Genomic DNA, 20,464 nt, shown 5'->3' with positions numbered 1-20,464 from the left:
AAAAAAAAAAAACTTTTTAAGAGATTCGACGAGTCTCCACCATTTCTCCGGCCAATAGATTTATTGTCTTAAAGGGGTCAATCCACTTTTCTCCTCGAAAAACACGAAGGGAGGGTTTGATCTCGTTTCTTAGGTCTCTCTGTTTTTTTATTGGATTAAAGAAACAGAGGAAAAAAATTGTATTTTTCTTTTAGGGGGTTGGGATGGGGTTTGGGGCAGAGCAAGAGATTGTGATTTCTTCTCAGTATTAAAACAAGTAAAGAACACTGATGTAAAGATACCCAAAAAGGGTACTTATTTTGTTAATCATTTACGATTCTGCCATTTAATTTAGTTCGATTCGACGGAACACACACACATTTCTTGTTTGTCCTCTCTGTAAATCCGTTTGCACATTCGAAAACTCCTTTTTAAGACCATAAAGAGTACAATTTTACTATGGATTAAAAAGTTTAAAATTAGATATTTTTCCTTAAACATTTTGGGTTTTGTATTAATATAATCATAAACTTATTTAGTGACGTCAGCAGAAATTAGATTTGAGAATGAATATTTAATACTAAAGGTATCATATATATTGTGTTTTTTGGTTGGTTGAATACATAGATCATCATAGATGTGATTTTATAAGAATATGAGCCCTTGGTTTAACGAATGTTGCCTCTACCCACTCACGACACAATAAAGCAAAGGTGTATAATATGCTTAAAATTACACCAACAAAAAAAAGCTCTAAATCTTTAGAAATGATCACTTAACAAAAGTTACTAAATAAAAATAATTAGTTGAAGATTCACAATTTAAAAATATATCTACATTTCTTGGGAAAATAAAGCATGTTAAGATAAGCACAACAATAGTTATAAGTAGCGTTGAGAGTTCATCAGAGTAACTAGGACAAATAAGTGTGTCTCAATAACATGAACCTTAACTTCAATGTATCTCTAGGCAAAGTAAATTCAAAGATCATCTAAGCTTAACTCTCATAATATAAGCTTTGGCTTGAGTCTAAGAAGGCTTATGTTCTAATACAGAAGAAGATAACCTTAGTTAGAAACCTGTTTCTGTTCTGTTTCTGAAGATGGCGCTGAAAGCTCGAGTGTAACCGGACAGTGATCACTCCCATAGAAACCTGAAACAAATCAAGAACCAAAATTGTTGCAAAAGAGCTACACAATATATTTCTATGAATCTGTGTGATGAACAGGCGTTTATATTTTATTTATGGCACCTTCTAGTTCTATCCCACGACCGTGCATCTTACAAGATACTATACGCTCTTTGAGTTGTTCAGATACCAGAAAATAGTCGATCCTCATTCTCTTTCCTCGGTACCTGTGGCAACCAGCATATACATCTTTAGACATATGTGGAGGTTATGGACTCCATGCCATGTATAAACCGTGATATTAAATGTTGGTCATGGAAATAAAACTAAAATGTTTAGTATCTACTCACTTTCCAATGGGATTCCCCGACCATGAAAAGCCACTTTCCATGTCTTGCTCCTTGTGTAGATACCGGTATGCATCAACGAGCCTTCCTCTGGAACAGTTTCCAATATAATTAGAATCAGATGTTCAGTGACTATAATCTCTATTCTAGAAAGTAAGACTACTAAGACATATTATGCATACTCTTTCATAGTTGCACCAAAGCGTCCTCTCTCAGATGGTGTAAATCCAGGCTGTCCGCAGTCCTGCAATAATCAGAAGATTCAAAATCACTGTAGTTACTGTATGATTCTAAAGTCCTTCTCACGGATAAGCTTTCGGTTCAGGCATAGTAAAGTCATCTACAATAAGAGGTCACAATGCAGATGTAGAGACAAAAAAAGAGGAAGAGAAATCAAAGGCCGACGGAAACATAACTTTATTGAGAGCCAGCTATGTTTTTTTCGATAAAATCTATAAATGATAATGAATAAACCATACTAAAATCTGGTAATCCTTACCTCTTTGTTTGGAGGAACATAACCATTAAGCTTCGCTGTTGCGAAAAATTCAGGGTGGCTAACATCTATCTCCTCATGACTGCATATTACAAAAAGTCGAATCGAGGAATTAACATCAACTTTAATTCTGTAATTCTTAAAGGGCTTAAATATAGAGTATAGCAAGAGAAGAGGTAGAAAACACATCCTCATTACCTGACATTTAAGTCGCCACACCATATTAGAGGTTTATCAGATGTTTTGTTTACGAACTCAACAGTTCTCTTGTCCCATTTTCTTCTCCTCTGAAACGAGTTCTCCTCCTCTTTCCAACCATTGTTAGGCGAATACGTATTCAAAAGACGAAATGTCTCAAATTCAACTAAGATAACACGACCATCAGGTTCATGTTTAGATGCTGCATGAATAGTGACAGTATGTAAGTTAGTCACCAATCTGATCTAGTTATGATATGTTTCTCCTGAGTACAAAAACTTTTGAGGTCAAGAAAATGGCAGAACCATAACAAGACAGATAAAGAGATTCATGTGATGATACGGAACAAGCAACAAGGTTATCAAAAATACCTAATTTATCCAGGTTAAAGTAAACTTTTTTGGGCTTGAAACATTTTTTCACTAACAAAGCTGTCCCTGCATACTTTGAATCCGCGAGAGACCACCAAACTTGATAATTTGCAAATGGTGGACTTGAGAGAGCCCGTGTCAAAATCTGCAGTTGGGACAAGAAGATAAGTTTCCCAGAACTATTATCAAGCTTGAACGTTATCCAAACAACAAGAGAGTTTGTTAGTCCAAAAGTGGCTCCTGCTTTCTTCTAAATTTGTCTATAACCATGCAACTGCAATGTTGATGCTAACTAATACACCAAAATCTCCCAGTAATCGCAAATGCATCAGAATACATAACTTTAACAATTCTTGTTCTTTGATGTTATACTCAGATATTAACAGAAGAAAAACAAGCAAGTCAATAGAGAACCATGGTACCTGTTTTTCCTCACGCAAAACTTTTGTGTCATCGCTCAACTCTTCAGGATTTTTAGGTTTTCCCTTCCCACCAGCAGCAGGCATTCTTACTTCCTAACATTAACAACACAGTCAACCGCTAAGCTCGTAATCTGGCCCCAAAACACAATGACGCTAAAAGAACTAACAACACCATTGTAGTCAGTAGCCACAAATAAATTAAGTAAGAGTCTGGTCGTTTGCACCACTGACCATTTACAGTATCATAAGTGACTGAATTTGCATCAACAAGTCAACAAGTTGAACTCACATTTAGAATTAATCCAAAGCACAAAATCTGACATACTACCAATGCATGTATAAAAGCATCTTAACTTGGGTAGCTTACTAGAACACTAAACAGCAAATCAAATATCATAAGCAACCATCAACTTATATATTTCCATAGCAATACCCACTGACTTGAAAAGATCAACACTTACAGCTAAATTTGAGAAAAATCAAGAACAAACAAACAACAAGAGGGCCAGCAAAGTAAATCAAGAAAACTCAAACCAATTTCAACAAAAACCCTAGAAGATTAGGATAATTTTAAGCTCCACTCACAAACACCTAAGCACATTTACTTACATTGCTCAGAATCGACCCAATGAATAAAAGAAAAAAAAAAAGCAGAAGGAATCACCTGTATGGCGATGACATCGGGGTCGAAATCAGAAACGAACTTAGAGAACTCAGTCCAGTTGTTCTTCACCCGAAGAAGGAAGCTATTAGCGTTCCACGTCACAAACTTGGACGGCTCTTTCGGGTTCTTCTCTTCTCCAACTCCATCTCCGTCTCCGTCACGCTTTTCCGGTGAGAGGAGGCATGGTTTCTTCGCCGCCGTTGAGCCTTCCTTCTCTATGGGTTTGAAGAATCGCTTCATAGCTTTTTGCAATTTCGTAGCTTTAACCTCAATTCATCAAAATTTTGATAATTATTTGAAATACAGTAAAGGAACGAACTTTACGTCGTCTCAGTCAACAAAAAGACTCAGCTTTGTGTTTCGGCGTTTTGTTGTACTTCTTGTACCCTCGAATTGAACATAGGATATTAGCAACAATGTGGTCAAAGGAAACCAATTTACACAGTAAAACCCAACAACACTCACAAGCCCAAAATATTAAAACGTTCAGTTCATAACGTGTAATCGAATTGTATGGTTTTCTTTTACATGAATGATACGCTTTACTTTTATTTATACACAGACCAATGCTGAGAGAAAGAAACAATTTTTCTCAATGTGGTTTGTGTTTTTTTTTTTTTTTAACTAACGAACTGTTTCTGGAGAAGGCTTCCACAGAATGCCAAATCAAATCTCTCCTCTGGAGGGTCTCCAATGCAGTCGAAAATCGCATCTGCGTTCTCAAAATCTTCATCTGCGGTGTACCTATACAAATATCCAAAGATGAATGATTCATTTTTGTTTCTGGTTGATATGAATGACCATTGTGATTACTGAAAAGGGGGCTCTCTAATAAAACTCACCCACTCTTGGTAACTATACAAGTCATTCCTGCAGCTTTTGCAGCTGCTAGCCCGATCCCGCTGTCTTCAACCACAACACATCTACACACACTCACAAAACCAAATCTTTAGAGAGTTATCTTAACTGACTCCTTCATGTAAAAATAAAACTTAGTAACACCTACTTTGAAGGATCAACTCCAAGGGTTTCAGCTGCTAAGTTGTAAATAGCCTGTTAATTACACAAAAGTTCGATAACTGTCTTTAACAAAGATGAAAGCAAGCAAAACTTGTTGTGATAGAATGGAAGGTAAGTAAATTACTGGGTCAGGTTTCTTTTTTGGGACTACGTCTCCAGCGAATATCTTGATTTTCTCGGCTCGTTCTGGTCCAAGCAAGCATGAAACTATAGCAGAAACCTGAGATCAGGCCAGAATGAGAAGAAAAAAAGTAGACTCACATTTCCCATAAGCTTATACAATTCTTTGAAGCTAGACGATTCTCGCATATTCATGTTAATAACTGTGCTGCGTGTAGTCTTGTTTAAGATTACACATGAGGACATGATCATGATACTGATAGTGTCAGGAAACTGAAGTAGTAGAACCTGATTGATCATACCGCCTTCTCATTTGAAGTGCTGCACACAGCTACTTTTACTCCATTTGTTAAAGCTTGATCCACCAACCTACAAAGTTAATTATTAGCAAAAGGGTTCAGTTAACCTCAACCTACACTAGATCAATAAAATTCTAAAAGATTACTAGAAACAACTAACCTTACAAGTTACAAACATTCATACAAGTTCATACACTAAAAATCAACTTCAAAGAGATCAAAAGCAAGTGATTAGGAGATAAGAAGTGACACTAACTTTGCAACACCGGGTCGAAGAGGAAGCAGCTTTTTCTCAATGAGAACCATGAAAATCTCAGTCTTTTGCTTGTGAAGACCAGCTATGAACTCTTTCCTCTCTGCTTCATCCTTGGGAGCTTTATCTGGCCAACCTACCTTGTTAAAATACGCCGTCATCCTACAAAAACAGAGCCAAATCCAATTTCATCCAAAAAAGATACAAAATTGATAACTTCATCAACACTCAAAATCTTGATCTAGTAAATTGTGTAAATACCTTTCTTTACCACCACCAATTTTAAGCAGCTCGCCGTATAACTCAACATCCCAAGTAACACCCAATTCTCTCTGCAAAAAGATTCAAAATTTCATCACATGAGCTACACAAAAGACACTAAGGAATACAAGTCGAGGAGGAACTGATCAGAAACCTCTTTGAAAGTGTCGTTGAAGGAGATCCGATGACCGTCCTTCTCGGTATCAACAAGAACGCCATCGCAATCGAAGAGAAGAGCAGAAGGAAGAGTTGTAGGAGATGAGGAAGCAGAGCAGGTGATTCCGCTGGTGCGAGAGGCTCTGTGTACCATCGGTTTTGCTGTCAGGGACTTACCATTGAATCGCAACTTCGCCAACTTTGCCGACGGTGCCGCATTGGGGATGAACGACGGAGATAACTTAGATTGAGTTGAAGAAGAAGAAGAAGAAGAAGAAGAAGAAGATGGTGATAGTGAAATAAAGGAAAGAGAGATTTTCACAGTGGCCATTGTTTTGATAATCTCTCTCTATCTCAATCTCTGTGTCTATCTAGTCTACGAAATAAATAACGGTCGCGAATTTGTTCTAACTTATCCGGTCTTGTGTTAACGACCACAAAAATCAGAAAGAAAGAACCACCCGGGTACGGGTCGGATTTGGGTACGTTACTTATTAAAACCGGGTCGGGTCGTTTTGTGACCTGTAGATATATTTTTGACTAATCAAATCCATTAAAAGAAACTTGAATACTTATGGTTAAGTCTCTTTTTTTTCTTTTTCAACAAAAGAATCACCTCAGACGAGCCAATTAGGATTAAAATTGTCTACAAATAAAACATGATGCAGAGACACACGTACTTGGCGTTCTAAAGAATCCGCTCGTACATTAGCATTACGAGAAACGTAAATCAAAGAGAAAGAAGAAAACTCCTCCCTGTCGATCCGAATGTCGTCTAGATATGTTGTAAAAGCTGGTCAGTCAGTTGGGGAAAACACCATCTTCACCAAGTCGGAGCAGTCGGTAAGAAAAGCTACATCCCGGAAGTCATATCCAATCATACATCGCATCGCCCAGATGAAGGCTTCAACTTCTGCATGTAACGGGATAAACTTCACCGGAAATTTGTCGCTCCAAGCACTGGAGGCGATCCTTGTGATGAAATACAGCACCATCCTGCACCGGCCAAAACATCTGTCGCTTTCCAAGAGCCGTCAACATAACATCTTTGTCCCATAAAAACCGTAGGAAGAGATAAACCCCTTCTATACCCAGGTGTTAGACACGTAGTAGTGGAGGGAAACTCCTCCCCCTCGACATCTACCTGAGCCTCCTGCCAGGACAAAGCCTCACCCTCCGCCACCCAAACAACCTCATCAGGGCGTTCAGCCTAGTTTTCAAAAACACGGGCGTTTCGAGCTTTCCAAATATACCACATTAGCCAAGGAAAAACCTGAACCTGTGAACCCGGACTTTTGGTATCTAGAAAATGATCAACATTAGCATATACAGAGTTCGTCCGTGTAAGAATTAGGAATTCCTCTTCCAACTCGTCCCAGAATGGGCGGAAAGAGCTGCGGCCCCATTGGTATATGAGCCAAAGCCCAAGCTTGTCGGGCCGTGTACAAACAACATAGAAAGATGGCATGATTTATATCTTCCTCCTCCATCCCGCACCGTATACAAACGACATCACAACCCAATCCCCGACGATGCAAATTAGCCGATACCGAAATACAACCCGATAGAACTTGCCACAAAAAATGTTGTAGTTTTGGTGGACATTTTACTTGCCAAACCCTAGCAAGAAGGAGAGTGATCGCTGGACCAGATCCGAATGCCCGAAAAGGACTTTGGACATCCAAACCTTCCGTCTCATACCAAGATTTTACCGTATATTTCCCAGTTTTAGTAAAGTGTCATCCTAAATAATCTGCCTTGGAACAGCCGCTTAGAGGAATTGCCTCTATCAGAGCGACATCCACAGGATCAAAATGCTGAGTAAGCAGATCCTTTCGCCAAGAATTCGTTCGTCGATCAATCAAATCAGGTAACTGGAGAGTTGGGTCCTTAAAAGGACCGTTACTTAAGGCTGGTCTCGAGAATTGAGCCGGAACCTAGGGATCAGACCATATCGAAATGGAGGTTCCTGAGCCAACCTGTGTAATAAGCCCTTTTTCACCAGAGAGCGAGCATATACGATACTCTTCCACCCATACGAGGGTGAATAAGACCTTATTGGATCCATAGGATCGGAGTTCCGATAATACCTACGTTTAAAAATCCTTGCAAACAGTGAGTCCAGACAATCTATCAATCGCCATAACTGCTTAGCCAGCAAAGCCGTGTTAAAATCATCAACACTCTTGAAACCCAATCCACCCAACTGTTTGCTACAACAAAGCCTCTCCCAAGCGATCCAATGCATACCCCCTGCCTGACCATTCGTACTCCACCAGAAGTTTGCCACTGCACTAGTTAGTTTAGATGTGATAGTCTTGGGCAGACGATAACAAGACATCACAAAATTTGGGACAGCCGTCACGACAGACTTAATCATCACCTCTTTCCTCCCTTTTGAGAGTAACCTCGCTGACCAGCCGGCCGTCCGACTCTGCCTACGATCCCGGACAAAGGAAAAAACCTTTGTTTTGGACTCCCCCAAACTCTCAGGGATTCCCAAATAAGAACCCATACCGCCCTGATTGGTTATTCCTAGGACCCCCTGAATTTCCGTCTTTGCCATATCATCTACCGTGTGACCAAACTGAACCGAAGATTTTGCAAAATTAATTTGCTGCCCCGAGACCGCCTCATACTGTTTTAGAATATCCAAAACCACCCCACATTGTTCCTTATCAAGCTTACAGAAAACAGACTGTCATCCGCAAATAACAAGTGGGTGATTGGCAGGCACTTGTTTGCCACCTTAATACCCGTAATCCTCTTATCGGCGTCCGCCTTCCGAATATTTGCAATAAGGACCTCCGTACATAAAATAAATAAGTATGGTGACAGCGGATCGCCCTGTCTCAATCCCCTTTCCGGAACTATCAAACCATTTGGTTGACCATTGATAAGAACCCTATACTCCACCGAAGAGACACAAAACATAAGCCAGGAAATCCATCATTCCGCAAAACCCATTTTTCGTAGTAAAGCCTCTACAAAACCCCACTCAACTCTATCATACGTCTTACTCATATCCGTCTTAATTGCCATAAACTTTCCTCTACATGACTTATTCGTCTACAACCCGTGAAACATCTCCTGAGCAATCAATATATTGTTCGAGATCAAACGACCTGGAACAAAGGCCGATTGTCTCTCTGAATTTAGACCAAGTAAAAGCGCCTTAAGGCATTGACACAAGATATTTGAGAGTATCTTGTACCCCACATTACACAAGCTAATAGGATGCAACTCTGTCATCCGTGTCGGTTTAGCCACCTTAGGGATAAGACAGAGGTGTGTTCGATTTAAACTCTTATCAAAAACACTCTCATCAAGAAACTGATTGACCATAGAAACAAGGTCTGCTTTAACAACCGTCCATGCCTTCTGAAAGAACAAACAGTCATCCCATCCGGCCCTGGAGCCTTATCCGGGTGCATCATAAATAAAGCCCGTCTCACCTCTGCTTCTGTTGCCGGGGCTGTTAACTGTTCATTATTCTGAAATTACCGTGATGACCTCACTTAAGACTTCCTCAAAATTATTAGGATTAATTGTAGTGAACAGTTCCTCAAAATACAAGACAGCCGTGTCACAAATATCCGCATCATCCGTAGACCAAACCTCATGCTTATTATAAAGCCCAACAATCCGATTACGAGCCCGGCGCTGCTTTGTTTGTGCCTGAAAATACTTTGTATTTTTATCCCCCACCTGCATCCAACGATTCCTACTCTTTTGATACCAATGAATTTCCTCATCCCGGTATGCCTCGCGCAACTGGGCATGTAAGTCCAAAATTAACTCCAGAGCAGACGTATCGTCAGCCTGAGCCACCTCCAGCTGCCGTTTTAGATCCTCAATCAAAGCCCTACCATATGGGGCTTGCGTTTTATGCCAACGAGAGATCGCCCGCCTACGATTCACGATTTTGTCCGTGAACCTTGGTGATCCCTGATCCCGGTCAGCAGTCCAACCGGACGAGATCGCCTCCATTAAACCCGTCTTACCAATCCAACGACGATCAAACATAAAACTCCGCCTTCCCCTCGGCCTCTTCGCTCCTACACTAGGCACGAGAGGCATATGATCAGATGCGATCATGGCAAATATTCAGTCACCGTGTCCGGGAATAAATCATGCCAATCCTCATTACCTAAAGCCCTATCCAATCGACACCGGATAGGCTTCTTATCTCGCCAACCCCTCCAGGAGAGACAATCACCCAGATATGGGAATTCCAGAAAACCACAATCCCGAATCATACCGTTAAAATCGAGGAAGGAAGAAGCGGGGCGTAACCTCCCTCCGCGTTTTTCATGATTACCAGTTAATTCATTAAAATCCCCAATCACCAAGGTGTAGACCGAGTAATACTTATCCTTGTCAACCGTTCCCAAACCAAGGCTCGGTTCTTGGGAACAGGATCACCATAGACAAAAGTCAAATGAATAACACGCCCCTTAAAACATGCTTCAACATCAATTAATCTATTTGTCTCCATTAGAATTGAAACATTAAAAGCATCTTTATTATAAAATAAAGCCAAACCACCACTACAACCAACATGTTCCACTGTTATCAAATTATTATAGCCAAAATGGCCTACAAATTTTTCCAAAACGAAAGAGAATGTTTGGTTTCCATAAGAAATAAAAATTCTGGCCTATGTTTATTCCTAAGATCCCTAAGATTTCCTATAGAGGCCTTATTACCAAGCCCTTGACAATTCCAACTCAAGACATTCATTTATAAACTCTTGATTGTAGTGGTTGCTCGCCACTAAATCCTGCCTTCTCCACTCCATGAATCGACGAGTTAACGTTAGCTTCCAATGATTTCAATAATTTGATGCACAGCCCCAAAAATAAGACACTCCGACCAATGATTTACCAGTAAACCACCAGAAAGACAAACCATTTCATTGCCGGGGTCAAAACCCTAGATGGGCCTTTACCATCGCCGTCGCCGCTAGAGAACCAAATGTTGTCTTTCGCAAAAAGATGCAAAATCCCAAATCTTTCCTTGTTACATTCTCATAACTTAGCCGATTTGCAAATATGCAGCCCAAAAAAGGTTAGTGAAGACCAACCATAGCCTAAACCCACAAAATCCCTTTGACCGACCAAAACTAGACCCACCTTGGTCTGCGATGGAGGAATCACAAATGTTGTATCAAACCAAAAACGAGATTCTCCCGAGATCCACCGCCAGTTCTTCCCCAACAAGCACCAAGCATCACCTAACAGACCCACCTTGATCTTAAACTGCAATGGAGAAATAAAAAATGGATCAATAGACCAAACGTGGAAACCCTCCGAGATCCGCTTCCAGTTCGTCCCCATACAACACCAAACCAAACCCAACATGCCCACCTTGAACTGCGATGGAGAAATCAAAAATGGATCAACAAACCAAACCCGACAACACCCCGAGCTCCACCTCCAGTTAGTCCCCAACCAACACCGAACATCACCCCATAGATCCACAAATGTGGTATCACAAAATGTTGGTCTGCGATGGAGAAATCACAAATGTTGTATCAGACCAAAAACGAGATTCCCGAGGCTGATTACCAACCAACAAATATGTGAATCCCGAAGACGGACCCTCTTTCCTTATCAGAACAGAGATGAAACCTATCAAAACCCTCTCTTGTGAAAAACCCCCTGAATCAGATCGCGGCCAAAGATAACGAAAATCAGTCAGACCATGCAAACCAAGGATCTTCTGATCTCGTGTCAAGCGATCCAAACAAAAGAAACGAAACTGAATAAACGAATCCACCAAATCCAAACAAAAGAAACGAAACTGGTACCATAATCCACCAAATCGCAACCATAAGCTGTAATTAAACCCAGAACAAGCCCGAATAAACGATACCTAAATCCAACCAGATAACCCCCGCCTTCGTTGCATAAACATCAAACCCCCAAATGCAATCACACTGAAACTCACTCGCCAATTACCACTATGGAAACCAAATAAAATCTCTTGAGATTTGTTAGGATCTGTACGAACATCCAAATAAAAACCGCTCCCACACAAGCTGCATGAAACGTGGAAGCGAATTTCAAACCCCAATCCCCAAGATCGCAAACAACGATTAACTCCATGAAAACCGTGAGAAAACCAGTAAGATCCATTGAAAACCGAAGTCAAATCCGAGGAAAAAACACTCATCACAGGTCAAAGACCTAGAGTCGCTGCCATCGCCTCGGAGAGGGTTAAGTCTCTCCTTCACGAATTTTCAAATTAGTTTGTCTTAACTCTAAGCATTAAATGTGTTTACTGGAACACACCACACCAAATCACTAAAAATGTCCTCTTTAAATACTAACGTCCCTACTCTAATGTGGTATAACTTTATTTACTTGTCTCCCTTTCTATGATGATGAAAAAAGTAATGCATGATTGACAAAATCCAAAAGAACTAATAAAAACTCTAAAATTCACTCTGTCTCGCTTCCCGAGGAAACCCTTTTCTATATCGTCGTTTTTCCTCACCTCCGTCTTCCTCCGCTGAGTCGGCCCCTCGCCGACGTCCTCCGATGGGTAAGAAAAAGAAACCTCCCCCTCTTGTCCCCCTCCTACGCCTTCCCCCTGGCCTATCCAAGATTGGCAATCCCACAAAGCATTCCTCTGGAGCCCCCTTTTATTCTCATCCCGAATGAAAATGTTGCAGCAGTTAAAGAGGAGTTCAAAGACTACATCTACGCGCAATTTCATGGCTCTCCTCCAGATATGGGTAGTATCATTGGTGTTGTTAACACTCTCTGGGCTCGATCGGGACCACACATCTTTGTCCACAGTATAGGTCATGGTACTTTCCTTCTGCGTACCCTAAACCCTCGAACTCGAGTGATTCTCCTGAGCCGAAATCTGTGGAACATTGCTGGTCACCCTTTGTTCTTAGTCCCGTGGTCATCTGATTTCACCCCGGAAAAGCCACCCCTTACAAAAGATCAAATAATTGTGGAGTTCAGAGGTATTCTTTACCTGCTGTTCAACGATGAGAGCCTGTCTCGTATTGCCTCTGTTGTGGGTGACTCGAAGGCTCTTCATCCTAAGACTGCAAGGAGAGAAACATTTGAAGTCGCAAAGATACTAGTTGAAGTTAACCTCCTTGAGGAGTTACCCTCAAAGATCATCTCAGGTTACAGTGATGGGCGAGAGTTTCAGATAGATGTGAACTATCCTTGGCTACCACCCAAATTCAGTGCCTGTGAAGAGTTTGGGCACATCTCTGCTTCCTGTCCTAAAGCGCCTCCCCAACCTGACGCACCAAAGATCAGTGGTTCAAGTCAGAAGAGAACTGGGTCTCGCAGTCCTACTGCTCAAAGGAGATCAAAGAGTCGTGGACCTCGTCCTGCCTCAGGTGAGAGGACTCTCCCTGTTCCTGTAACAACAACCCCCCTTGACTCGAAGTCTCAGGAGCAATCACAGGAGCACAACTTTCTTGCGGCTGGAACTACTCCGACAATCCAACAAGTCTCTGCACCGGTCTCTGTTAACAATGGACCCTCACTTTCTGATCCAGGTCAGCCATCAGTTGGGGAGTCTCCATTTATTTTAGTCACAAAGAAGAAGAATAGCAGTTGCAAGGCTGCGAGTGCCTAATCAAACTAAGTAGTTATGTTTTTTGGATGGAACATCAGAGGTTTAAATAGCCATAGACGGCAGAAGATGACAAAAAGTTGGATTAATATCCACAAGCCTCTTTTTGGAGCTTTTTTGGAAACTAAGATTCAACATTTGCATTCTAGGAGAGTTAGTAAAGCTATCCCTCGTGGTTGGAAGTTTTTCGGTAATTTTGACAGCCATAATAGGGCGAGAATTGTGGTTGTGTGGGATCTAAGAATCTCTATGGTGATCTACAAAGTATCCGCACAGGTTATTACTTGCGGTTTTTTCTACCTGGCTGAGAATATAACCTTCACGGTGTCATTCGTGTATGGTTTCAATTTCATGGAGGAATGGGTGGCATTATGGGAGGAATTAGAGCTCCTACATTCTTCTACCCCACTATCTAGAAGTCCTTGGGTTATTTTGGGGGATTTCAATCAAATCTTACGGGGCGAGCATCACTCAAGTTTTCCAGATGTGGACATTGACCTCCAGGGTATTTCGGATTTTGAGCTTGCTCTTCAAGCCTCGAACCTATTTGAAGCTCCATCAAAAGGGCTTCCATTTACTTGGTGGAACCACAGGGAAGCAGATCCTGTCTCCAAACGTATTGACCACGCACTCATAAATGAGCATTGGGCTAGAAGCTTCCCCGAGTCATATGCTGAATACCTTGAACCGGGGCAGTCTGATAACTCTCCATGCCTGTTCTCAGTCCCTTCACTGCATCGTGTGGTAAAGCGACCGTTTAAATTTTTCTCGCACCTCATTGATCATCCTGATTACTCAGCAACGATAGAGGCCGATTGGTCAGCTCCATCTATCACTGGTTCTAGCCAGTTTAAACTCGCCCGAGCTCTCAAGCTTCTGAAACCGAGCCTTCGGAGTTTGAACAGGAACCATTATAGTGGAATCACTGCCAGTGTTAAGAAAAAAGTTGAAGAGGTCGCAGAAATCCAAAGGCGCTTACTGACCTCCCCCTCCACCTCTCTGGCTAGAGAAGAGAATTTAGCCTCGGAGGAGTGAAATAGGCTGCAACTAGCTGAGGAAAAATTCTTTATACAGAAATCTCGTATACAATGGCTGCACCTTGGAGATAAGAACTCAGTGTTTTTCCATAAAGTCGTGGCTTAAAGGAACTCTCAGAATCATATCCACTTTTTAACAGACGCTGATGGCAGACCTATCGCATGTAGTGGCGTACTTCACGTCTGTGATTGGTTCCACTGACTTACCTACCTCACCCGTCTCTATAAAATACCTCCAGAACATCCTCCCGTTTAGGTGCTCTGACATTCAAAAGGAAAGTTTGCTGCGAGAGGTCACAGAGGAGGAAATCCGTGAAACTCTATTTGCAATGCCCCTGAACAAGTCTCCTGGTCTGGATGGATACCCTGTTGAATTCTACAGATCTTCTTGGTCGCTAGTCGGAGCTGACCTTACTCTGGCTGTGCAGGAATTTTTTCGGAATGGCAGTCTTCGTAAAGACCTCAATGCAACGGTTCTTACCCTTATTCCTAAGTCACCGGAGGCTTCCTCGCTTTCAGAATATAGACCTATCAGTTGCTGCATACAAGCTTATCTCTAAAATTCTGGCAAATCTTCTAAAACCAGTCCTGCTCCATTGTATCTCGCCAAACCAAGCTGCTTTTCTTAGCGGTCGAAGCATTGGTGAAAATGTGCTGTTAGCAACAGAGATCATCCAGAACTATGAGAAGGATTCGTGCCCTCAAAGCTCTCTTCTCAAAGTTGATATTAGGAAGGCTTTGGATACAGTTTGCTGGGATTTCATTCTCAAGATCCTTGAAGCTCAGAGCTTTCCACGCTTATTCATCACCTGGATCAAGGAATGTATTTCCACCCCACGTTTCTCTGTCGCTATAAATGGTGAGCTCGCTGGTTTCTTCAAGGGTATGAAAGGTCTAAGGCAAGGAGATTGCATCTCTCCCTACCTCTTCATTATGGTTATGGAGGTCCTCTCAAAAATGCTAAACTTGGGCGAAGCACAAGGCAGGTCCTCAGCACATCCTTTGTGCATCTCCCCTTGTCTAACCCACTTAGCGTTTGCGGATGATCTGTTAGTCTTTTCAAATGGTTCTCTAAATTCCTGAGAGGAATCTTAGAGATCCTTCAGCAATTTCACTCTTTCTCGGGGCTTGAAATGAACCCTTCAAAATTAGAGCTGTTCCTTGGGGGATTCAACGACTTAGAAGCAGCAAACCTTTCAGGGCTAGTTGGGATTCAATTAGGCTCATTCCCAACCCAGTATCTTGGCCTCCCGCTGAGTCCAACAAAGTTAAACCTAGCATCTCTGCAACCTTTTATTCAAAAGCTAACAGATCAGCTCCACTCCTGAACGGTGAAGTATCTGTCTTATGCAGGTAAGATACGGCTAATAGTCTCGGGTTATCTATGGAAAAGTAAATTTCTGGAGCCAAGTCTTTGTTTTACCTAAGGGTTTCTATAAGAAGGTGGACTCTCTCTGTGCTGCTTTCCTTTGGAATAATGCTACTTCCTCAGCTAAGGGTGCAAGGGTTGCCTGGAAGGATTTGTGTAAAACAAAGGAGGAAGGGGGCTTAGATATTTGATCCTTGGAAGAATTTGCAACTGTTTTCTGCTTAAAGCAGACTTGGGGGCTTTTCTCGAGATCAGGTTCTTTATGGGTGCAGTGGCTTGACCACAATGTTTTTGGCCGAAGAAGTTATTGGTTGATGGAGAGTTCCCCACGGCTCTCATGGAATATCAGACAGATGATTCAGCTAAAGCCCATCTTCAAAAGTTTGATCCGTTGTCAGATGAGGGATGGATTAAAAGCTTTATTCTGGTTTGATTTCTAGACTACACTAGGTCCGTTAATTCACCTTTTTGGTCCTCTTGGCCCTTGGCAGTTGCGTATTAACCGTGAAACCACTATATCACAAGTCACTCGTGATGGTGAGTGGTTCCTACCAAATGCTCGGTCCCACCAGGCGGAGCAACTGCATGTTTGTCTGTCTGCGGTCACTCCCTCCAGGCACGTCGCGGGGATCTGATTGGTACCAGTGGAGACAAGTTTCAGAGGCTTACTCTGTGCATTTCTCTTGCGAGGCTACTTGGAAACAAATCAGACAGTCAGCCCCTCCAATACCTTGGTACAAAACTGTCTGGTTTAAGGAGTCAGTCCCATGTTTTTCTTTCATCCACTGGCTAGCAGTTCTTGGCAGACTCAGCACGAGAGATCGACTAAGGCACTGGGGAATGAATATCCCTGCTGAATGTGTCCTCTGCTCCTCGGGTTTTGACTCACATGATCATCTGTTTTTTGAGTGTGAGTTTTCCAGGTCCCTCTGGGTGGCTTTTGCAGGCAAAATTGCTGCTAATCCTCCCATTTCGCTCTCCTCAACTGCCACTTGGGTTCAAAGTGTGCAGTCAACGCTGCTGCGACATGCAAGCAAAGTTTTCAAGCTTCTCCTTCAAACAGTCATCTACATGATTTGGAAGGAGCGAAACAACATAATTTTTTCTACAACAGCATGCCCTACTACCATGATCAAGGTTACTATTGACCGTATCATGCGTAACCGTCTGATATCCTTCTCGCCGGAGGATCCAGATGTTTCTATAACTTTCCTCGATACTATTTTGGTTGTATTCAAAGCCCTCTGTAAGTGTGGCTTAGCTCTGTGTAAAATTGTTTGTTTTGATGTTCCAGTTTGCTCTCTCTTACGAGCTAGGCATATAAATCTTTTTTATTGGTATAAAATTTTAAGATTTAACCAAAAAAAAAATATCCAAAAGAAAAAAATACTGAAAACTTTATATTTTGGCAAATGTATGTAAGTAAGTCAGTTGAGTTGTATACTCGACACAATATCAAGAAAAGTGTAAATGGACCAAAGATCGAAGAATGAAGCAGGAAATATTTTGAGAACATTTCATATGTCATGTTTATGGGTGTTCGCTTTCCCTTTACTCTTTGAGTCGTCCAAGTTTCCTATAGCAATTACTAAATCTAAATGTATTAAAAAAAAAAAAAAAAAAATCTAAATGTATTAAACTCGTCATGGGAATGGGAAAGTCACGTACGTATAGGTATCCACGTATCTTTGCTTTTCTGCTGCCACTGATAAATATTTTATTATTTTAAAAAGTTAAAACAAAGATAAAAATAAAATTAAAAATTCAATTTAACATCATTAATTAATTTCATGTGTATAAATAAGGACAAAAAGACAATACAGAGAGGCAAGTTCTCTCTTAACCAAACTCTTGCTACTCGCTCAATTTGCTAGTGTTGGTTTGGTTTTTCTCACTTTCTTCTCTTTCCGAGAAAAAAATTCTAAGAAAATGTCTGAAGCAGGAACAGAGAGGGAGAAGAAATCTGCAGCTTCTGCAAAAGCTCACACCAGAGGAAACAACACTCAACAAAGTTCTTCTTCTGGTAAGTTTTACAATCTCTGTATTTTTCATCTCTCTTATGTTCTTTTTTTTTTTCTTGAAAAAATCTTATGTTCTTTGTTTATTACGATCTTGCTTATGCAATAATTGTGGATGGTAGAAGGAGACATCTATTTTCCTTCCCCTATTTTTTTTTTTTTTTTTTTTTTTTTTTTTTTTTTNAGGCCATTACTCTGTAAATTTCTGGAAACAAAAAACCTTTTTTTTTTCTTTTACAACTATTGCAAATGACACAAAAAAGTTATAAATTTCGTTTTCTCTTAATTGAGTTTTGTCAGATCACTCATGAATCATGATCTCTCATTTTCTTAACATAAAAGTAACGTATATGGATAATCTATAGTATTTAATTGATCGCCTCTAATATTTAAAATCAAATTAAAAATTTGTTTGAAAAAAACAAAGTATATATTTTCAACTTTAAGATATGCATATTTTTTTTTTATTAAAGTGAATAATAGTAAAATTAAGGAAGAAATAGTAAAATAAATTTGGTTAAAACTAAAATTAATTAAAAATTACACACACTAAACAGTCAAAATATCTATGAAGGTTATCTGAAAACGATTCTACTGGTATCATTCGTTGGAGCTTTGGCATGGGTTTATCTATCAATCCAACCACCACCGGCTAAAATCGTCGGCTCTCCCGGTGGAGCAGCCGTGACATCGCCGAGGATCAAACTGAGAGACGGAAGACATCTTGCTTACAAGGAATTCGGAATCCCTAGAGACGAAGCTAAGTTCAAGATCATATTTATCCATGGCTTCGATTCTTGTATGCACGACTCGCCTTTCGCCCATTTCTTATCGCCGGTAAGTTTTCCGGTCAAGTCTCTGATTACCCATTTGTCCAATCACTGATTCCGTGTAGTATAAATGTTAAAGTTTGTGTCTTTTGGTGAAGTCAATGAGTAAAAAAATTGTGTCTTTGTGCATAACTTTGAAGGCTCTTGTGGAGGAATTGAAGATATACACTGTGTCTTTTGACCGTCCTGGTTACGGAGAGAGTGATCCTAACCTGAATGGGTCACCGAGAAGCATAGCATTAGATATAGAAGAGCTTTCTGATGGGTTAGGACTTGGACCTAAGTTTTATCTCTTTGGTCACTCCATGGGTGGTGAAATCACATGGGCGTGCCTTAACTATATTCCTCACAGGTACTAGTACATTTTTGAGTTTGTTTTCAGTGTAACGAATAGGTGTTTTAACATTGATCTTGTAAACAATGGCTAAGATGTGTTGTGAAGTTGTGGGACGTTTTGTTTTGGTTGTGGACTTTGATAACAGGTTAGCAGGGGCAGTACTTGTTGCTCCGGGGATTAACTACTGGTGGAGAAACTTACCAGGAGATGTAACGAGTGAAGCCTTCTCTCTTATGTATCCTGCAGATCAATGGGCAATTCGAGTTGCTCACTATGTTCCTTGGCTTACATATTGGTGGAACACTCAGAAATGGTTCTCATTCTGCAATGCGATTGCTGGTAATCCCATTATTTTCTCCCGTCAGGACATGGAGATCTTGTCTAAACTCGGATTCGTCAATCCAAATCGGGTACAAGCACATCTATAGATTTGGTGCAGTTTGGTTCATTGAAGATGATTTTTAATCAATGTTGTGTTTATTCTTTGTTTTTCCAGGCATACACAAGACAGCAAGGTGACTACGTAAGCCTACACCGAGATTTGAATGTCGGATTCTCAAGCTGGGGATTCAGTCCATTAGATCTTCAAGATCCATTCCAGAACAAGAATGGCTCGGTTCACGTATGGCAAGGCGACGAGGATAAGTTTGTGCCAGTGAAGCTTCAACGGTGTATCGTGTCAAAGCTGCCATGGATTCGTTACCATGAAATCTCTGGATCAGGACATTTGTTGCTGTTTGCGGAAGGTATGACTGATAAGATCCTCACGTCACTTTTGATTGGGGAAGAAGAGGTTGTTACTGAGGGTAGAAAATCCTCTATTTGAGTTGATGTGTATGACTATTTATCTGCTTGCAATGTCTGCAAACTGATTATGATCAACTATGAAAATAAAATAAAAACCTCAAACTACAACTGAGTCAGAACCCATATTGAATCCTGTATGTGAGCAAGTGTACTAAAGTCTCAAACGAAAGGGCTGGCTACATTTACGTGAGCTAATGTAGACATCAATGCATAGAGTACAATTAACAACATTGCAATTATTCCAAGCCTTTAAAATGAAGCGTTCTTCACACCGAAAATGGCATTGGTTGCATAACGGTCGAGAACTCTTGCTGTTAGAAACCACTACACTCATATCCATCAACGTTTATGTTGCGTCCTGGCATGAGACGTGAGAAGTCTCCAAGTACACACTTGACATGTTAAGTTACCCCACAGTCATAACAAGTGTAGAACCATTTCTTTGGATCTGTTTCGGTTTCGCATATATCACACCAATATTTGTTATCATAAATCACATCATTCTCGCCGTGGCATAGAGAAAGAGGATGCTCATCGCAGCTATGTTTTACCGGTTCAGGTAAACTAGCACAGTAAAAATCCAAATCAAAGTCACAAGTATCACTAAATAGGACTCTATGTTTCGCCATTTTGTTGTGACACGAACTGCAAGACTTGCCTTGCGTTTTGTAGTAAAATAACGGATGTGAATGACCATCATGGAGCAATGATTCTGATATTGAACCGCAAAGAACATCTAG

The 20,464-nt window shown here is 40.9% G+C and overlaps 3 protein-coding genes across 3 annotated transcripts; 1 reads left to right on the top strand and 2 right to left on the bottom strand.

The window, feature by feature from the left end:
• Positions 818 to 3,980, bottom strand: LOC104711335 (DNA-(apurinic or apyrimidinic site) lyase-like). The gene is made up of 9 exons (XM_010428029.2): positions 3,607 to 3,980; positions 2,943 to 3,035; positions 2,521 to 2,665; positions 2,150 to 2,351; positions 1,955 to 2,033; positions 1,638 to 1,699; positions 1,459 to 1,545; positions 1,232 to 1,335; positions 818 to 1,132 (listed from the first exon to the last, which is right to left on the bottom strand). Exons 1-9 carry the CDS (start codon positions 3,844 to 3,846, stop codon positions 1,047 to 1,049), a joined length of 1,098 nt encoding a protein of 365 aa, XP_010426331.1. The 5' UTR covers positions 3,847 to 3,980; the 3' UTR covers positions 818 to 1,046.
• Positions 4,082 to 6,129, bottom strand: LOC104711334 (haloacid dehalogenase-like hydrolase domain-containing protein At3g48420). Its single transcript, XM_010428028.2, has 8 exons — positions 5,714 to 6,129; positions 5,560 to 5,630; positions 5,302 to 5,460; positions 5,049 to 5,115; positions 4,751 to 4,846; positions 4,613 to 4,659; positions 4,449 to 4,529; positions 4,082 to 4,350 (listed from the first exon to the last, which is right to left on the bottom strand). The coding sequence occupies exons 1-8, from the start codon at positions 6,044 to 6,046 to the stop codon at positions 4,227 to 4,229; spliced, it is 978 nt and encodes a 325-aa protein (XP_010426330.1). The 5' UTR covers positions 6,047 to 6,129; the 3' UTR covers positions 4,082 to 4,226.
• Positions 17,543 to 19,847, top strand: LOC104711333. Its single transcript, XM_010428027.2, has 5 exons — positions 17,543 to 17,755; positions 18,325 to 18,587; positions 18,721 to 18,932; positions 19,063 to 19,327; positions 19,414 to 19,847. The coding sequence occupies exons 1-5, from the start codon at positions 17,662 to 17,664 to the stop codon at positions 19,741 to 19,743; spliced, it is 1,164 nt and encodes a 387-aa protein (XP_010426329.1). The 5' UTR covers positions 17,543 to 17,661; the 3' UTR covers positions 19,744 to 19,847.

Source organism: Camelina sativa, chromosome 9, assembly GCF_000633955.1.
Source record: "Camelina sativa cultivar DH55 chromosome 9, Cs, whole genome shotgun sequence".
Taxonomy (NCBI): Eukaryota; Viridiplantae; Streptophyta; class Magnoliopsida; order Brassicales; family Brassicaceae; genus Camelina; species Camelina sativa.
Note: the sequence above shows the minus strand (reverse complement) of the source record. Positions and strands in the feature narration are given on the sequence as shown.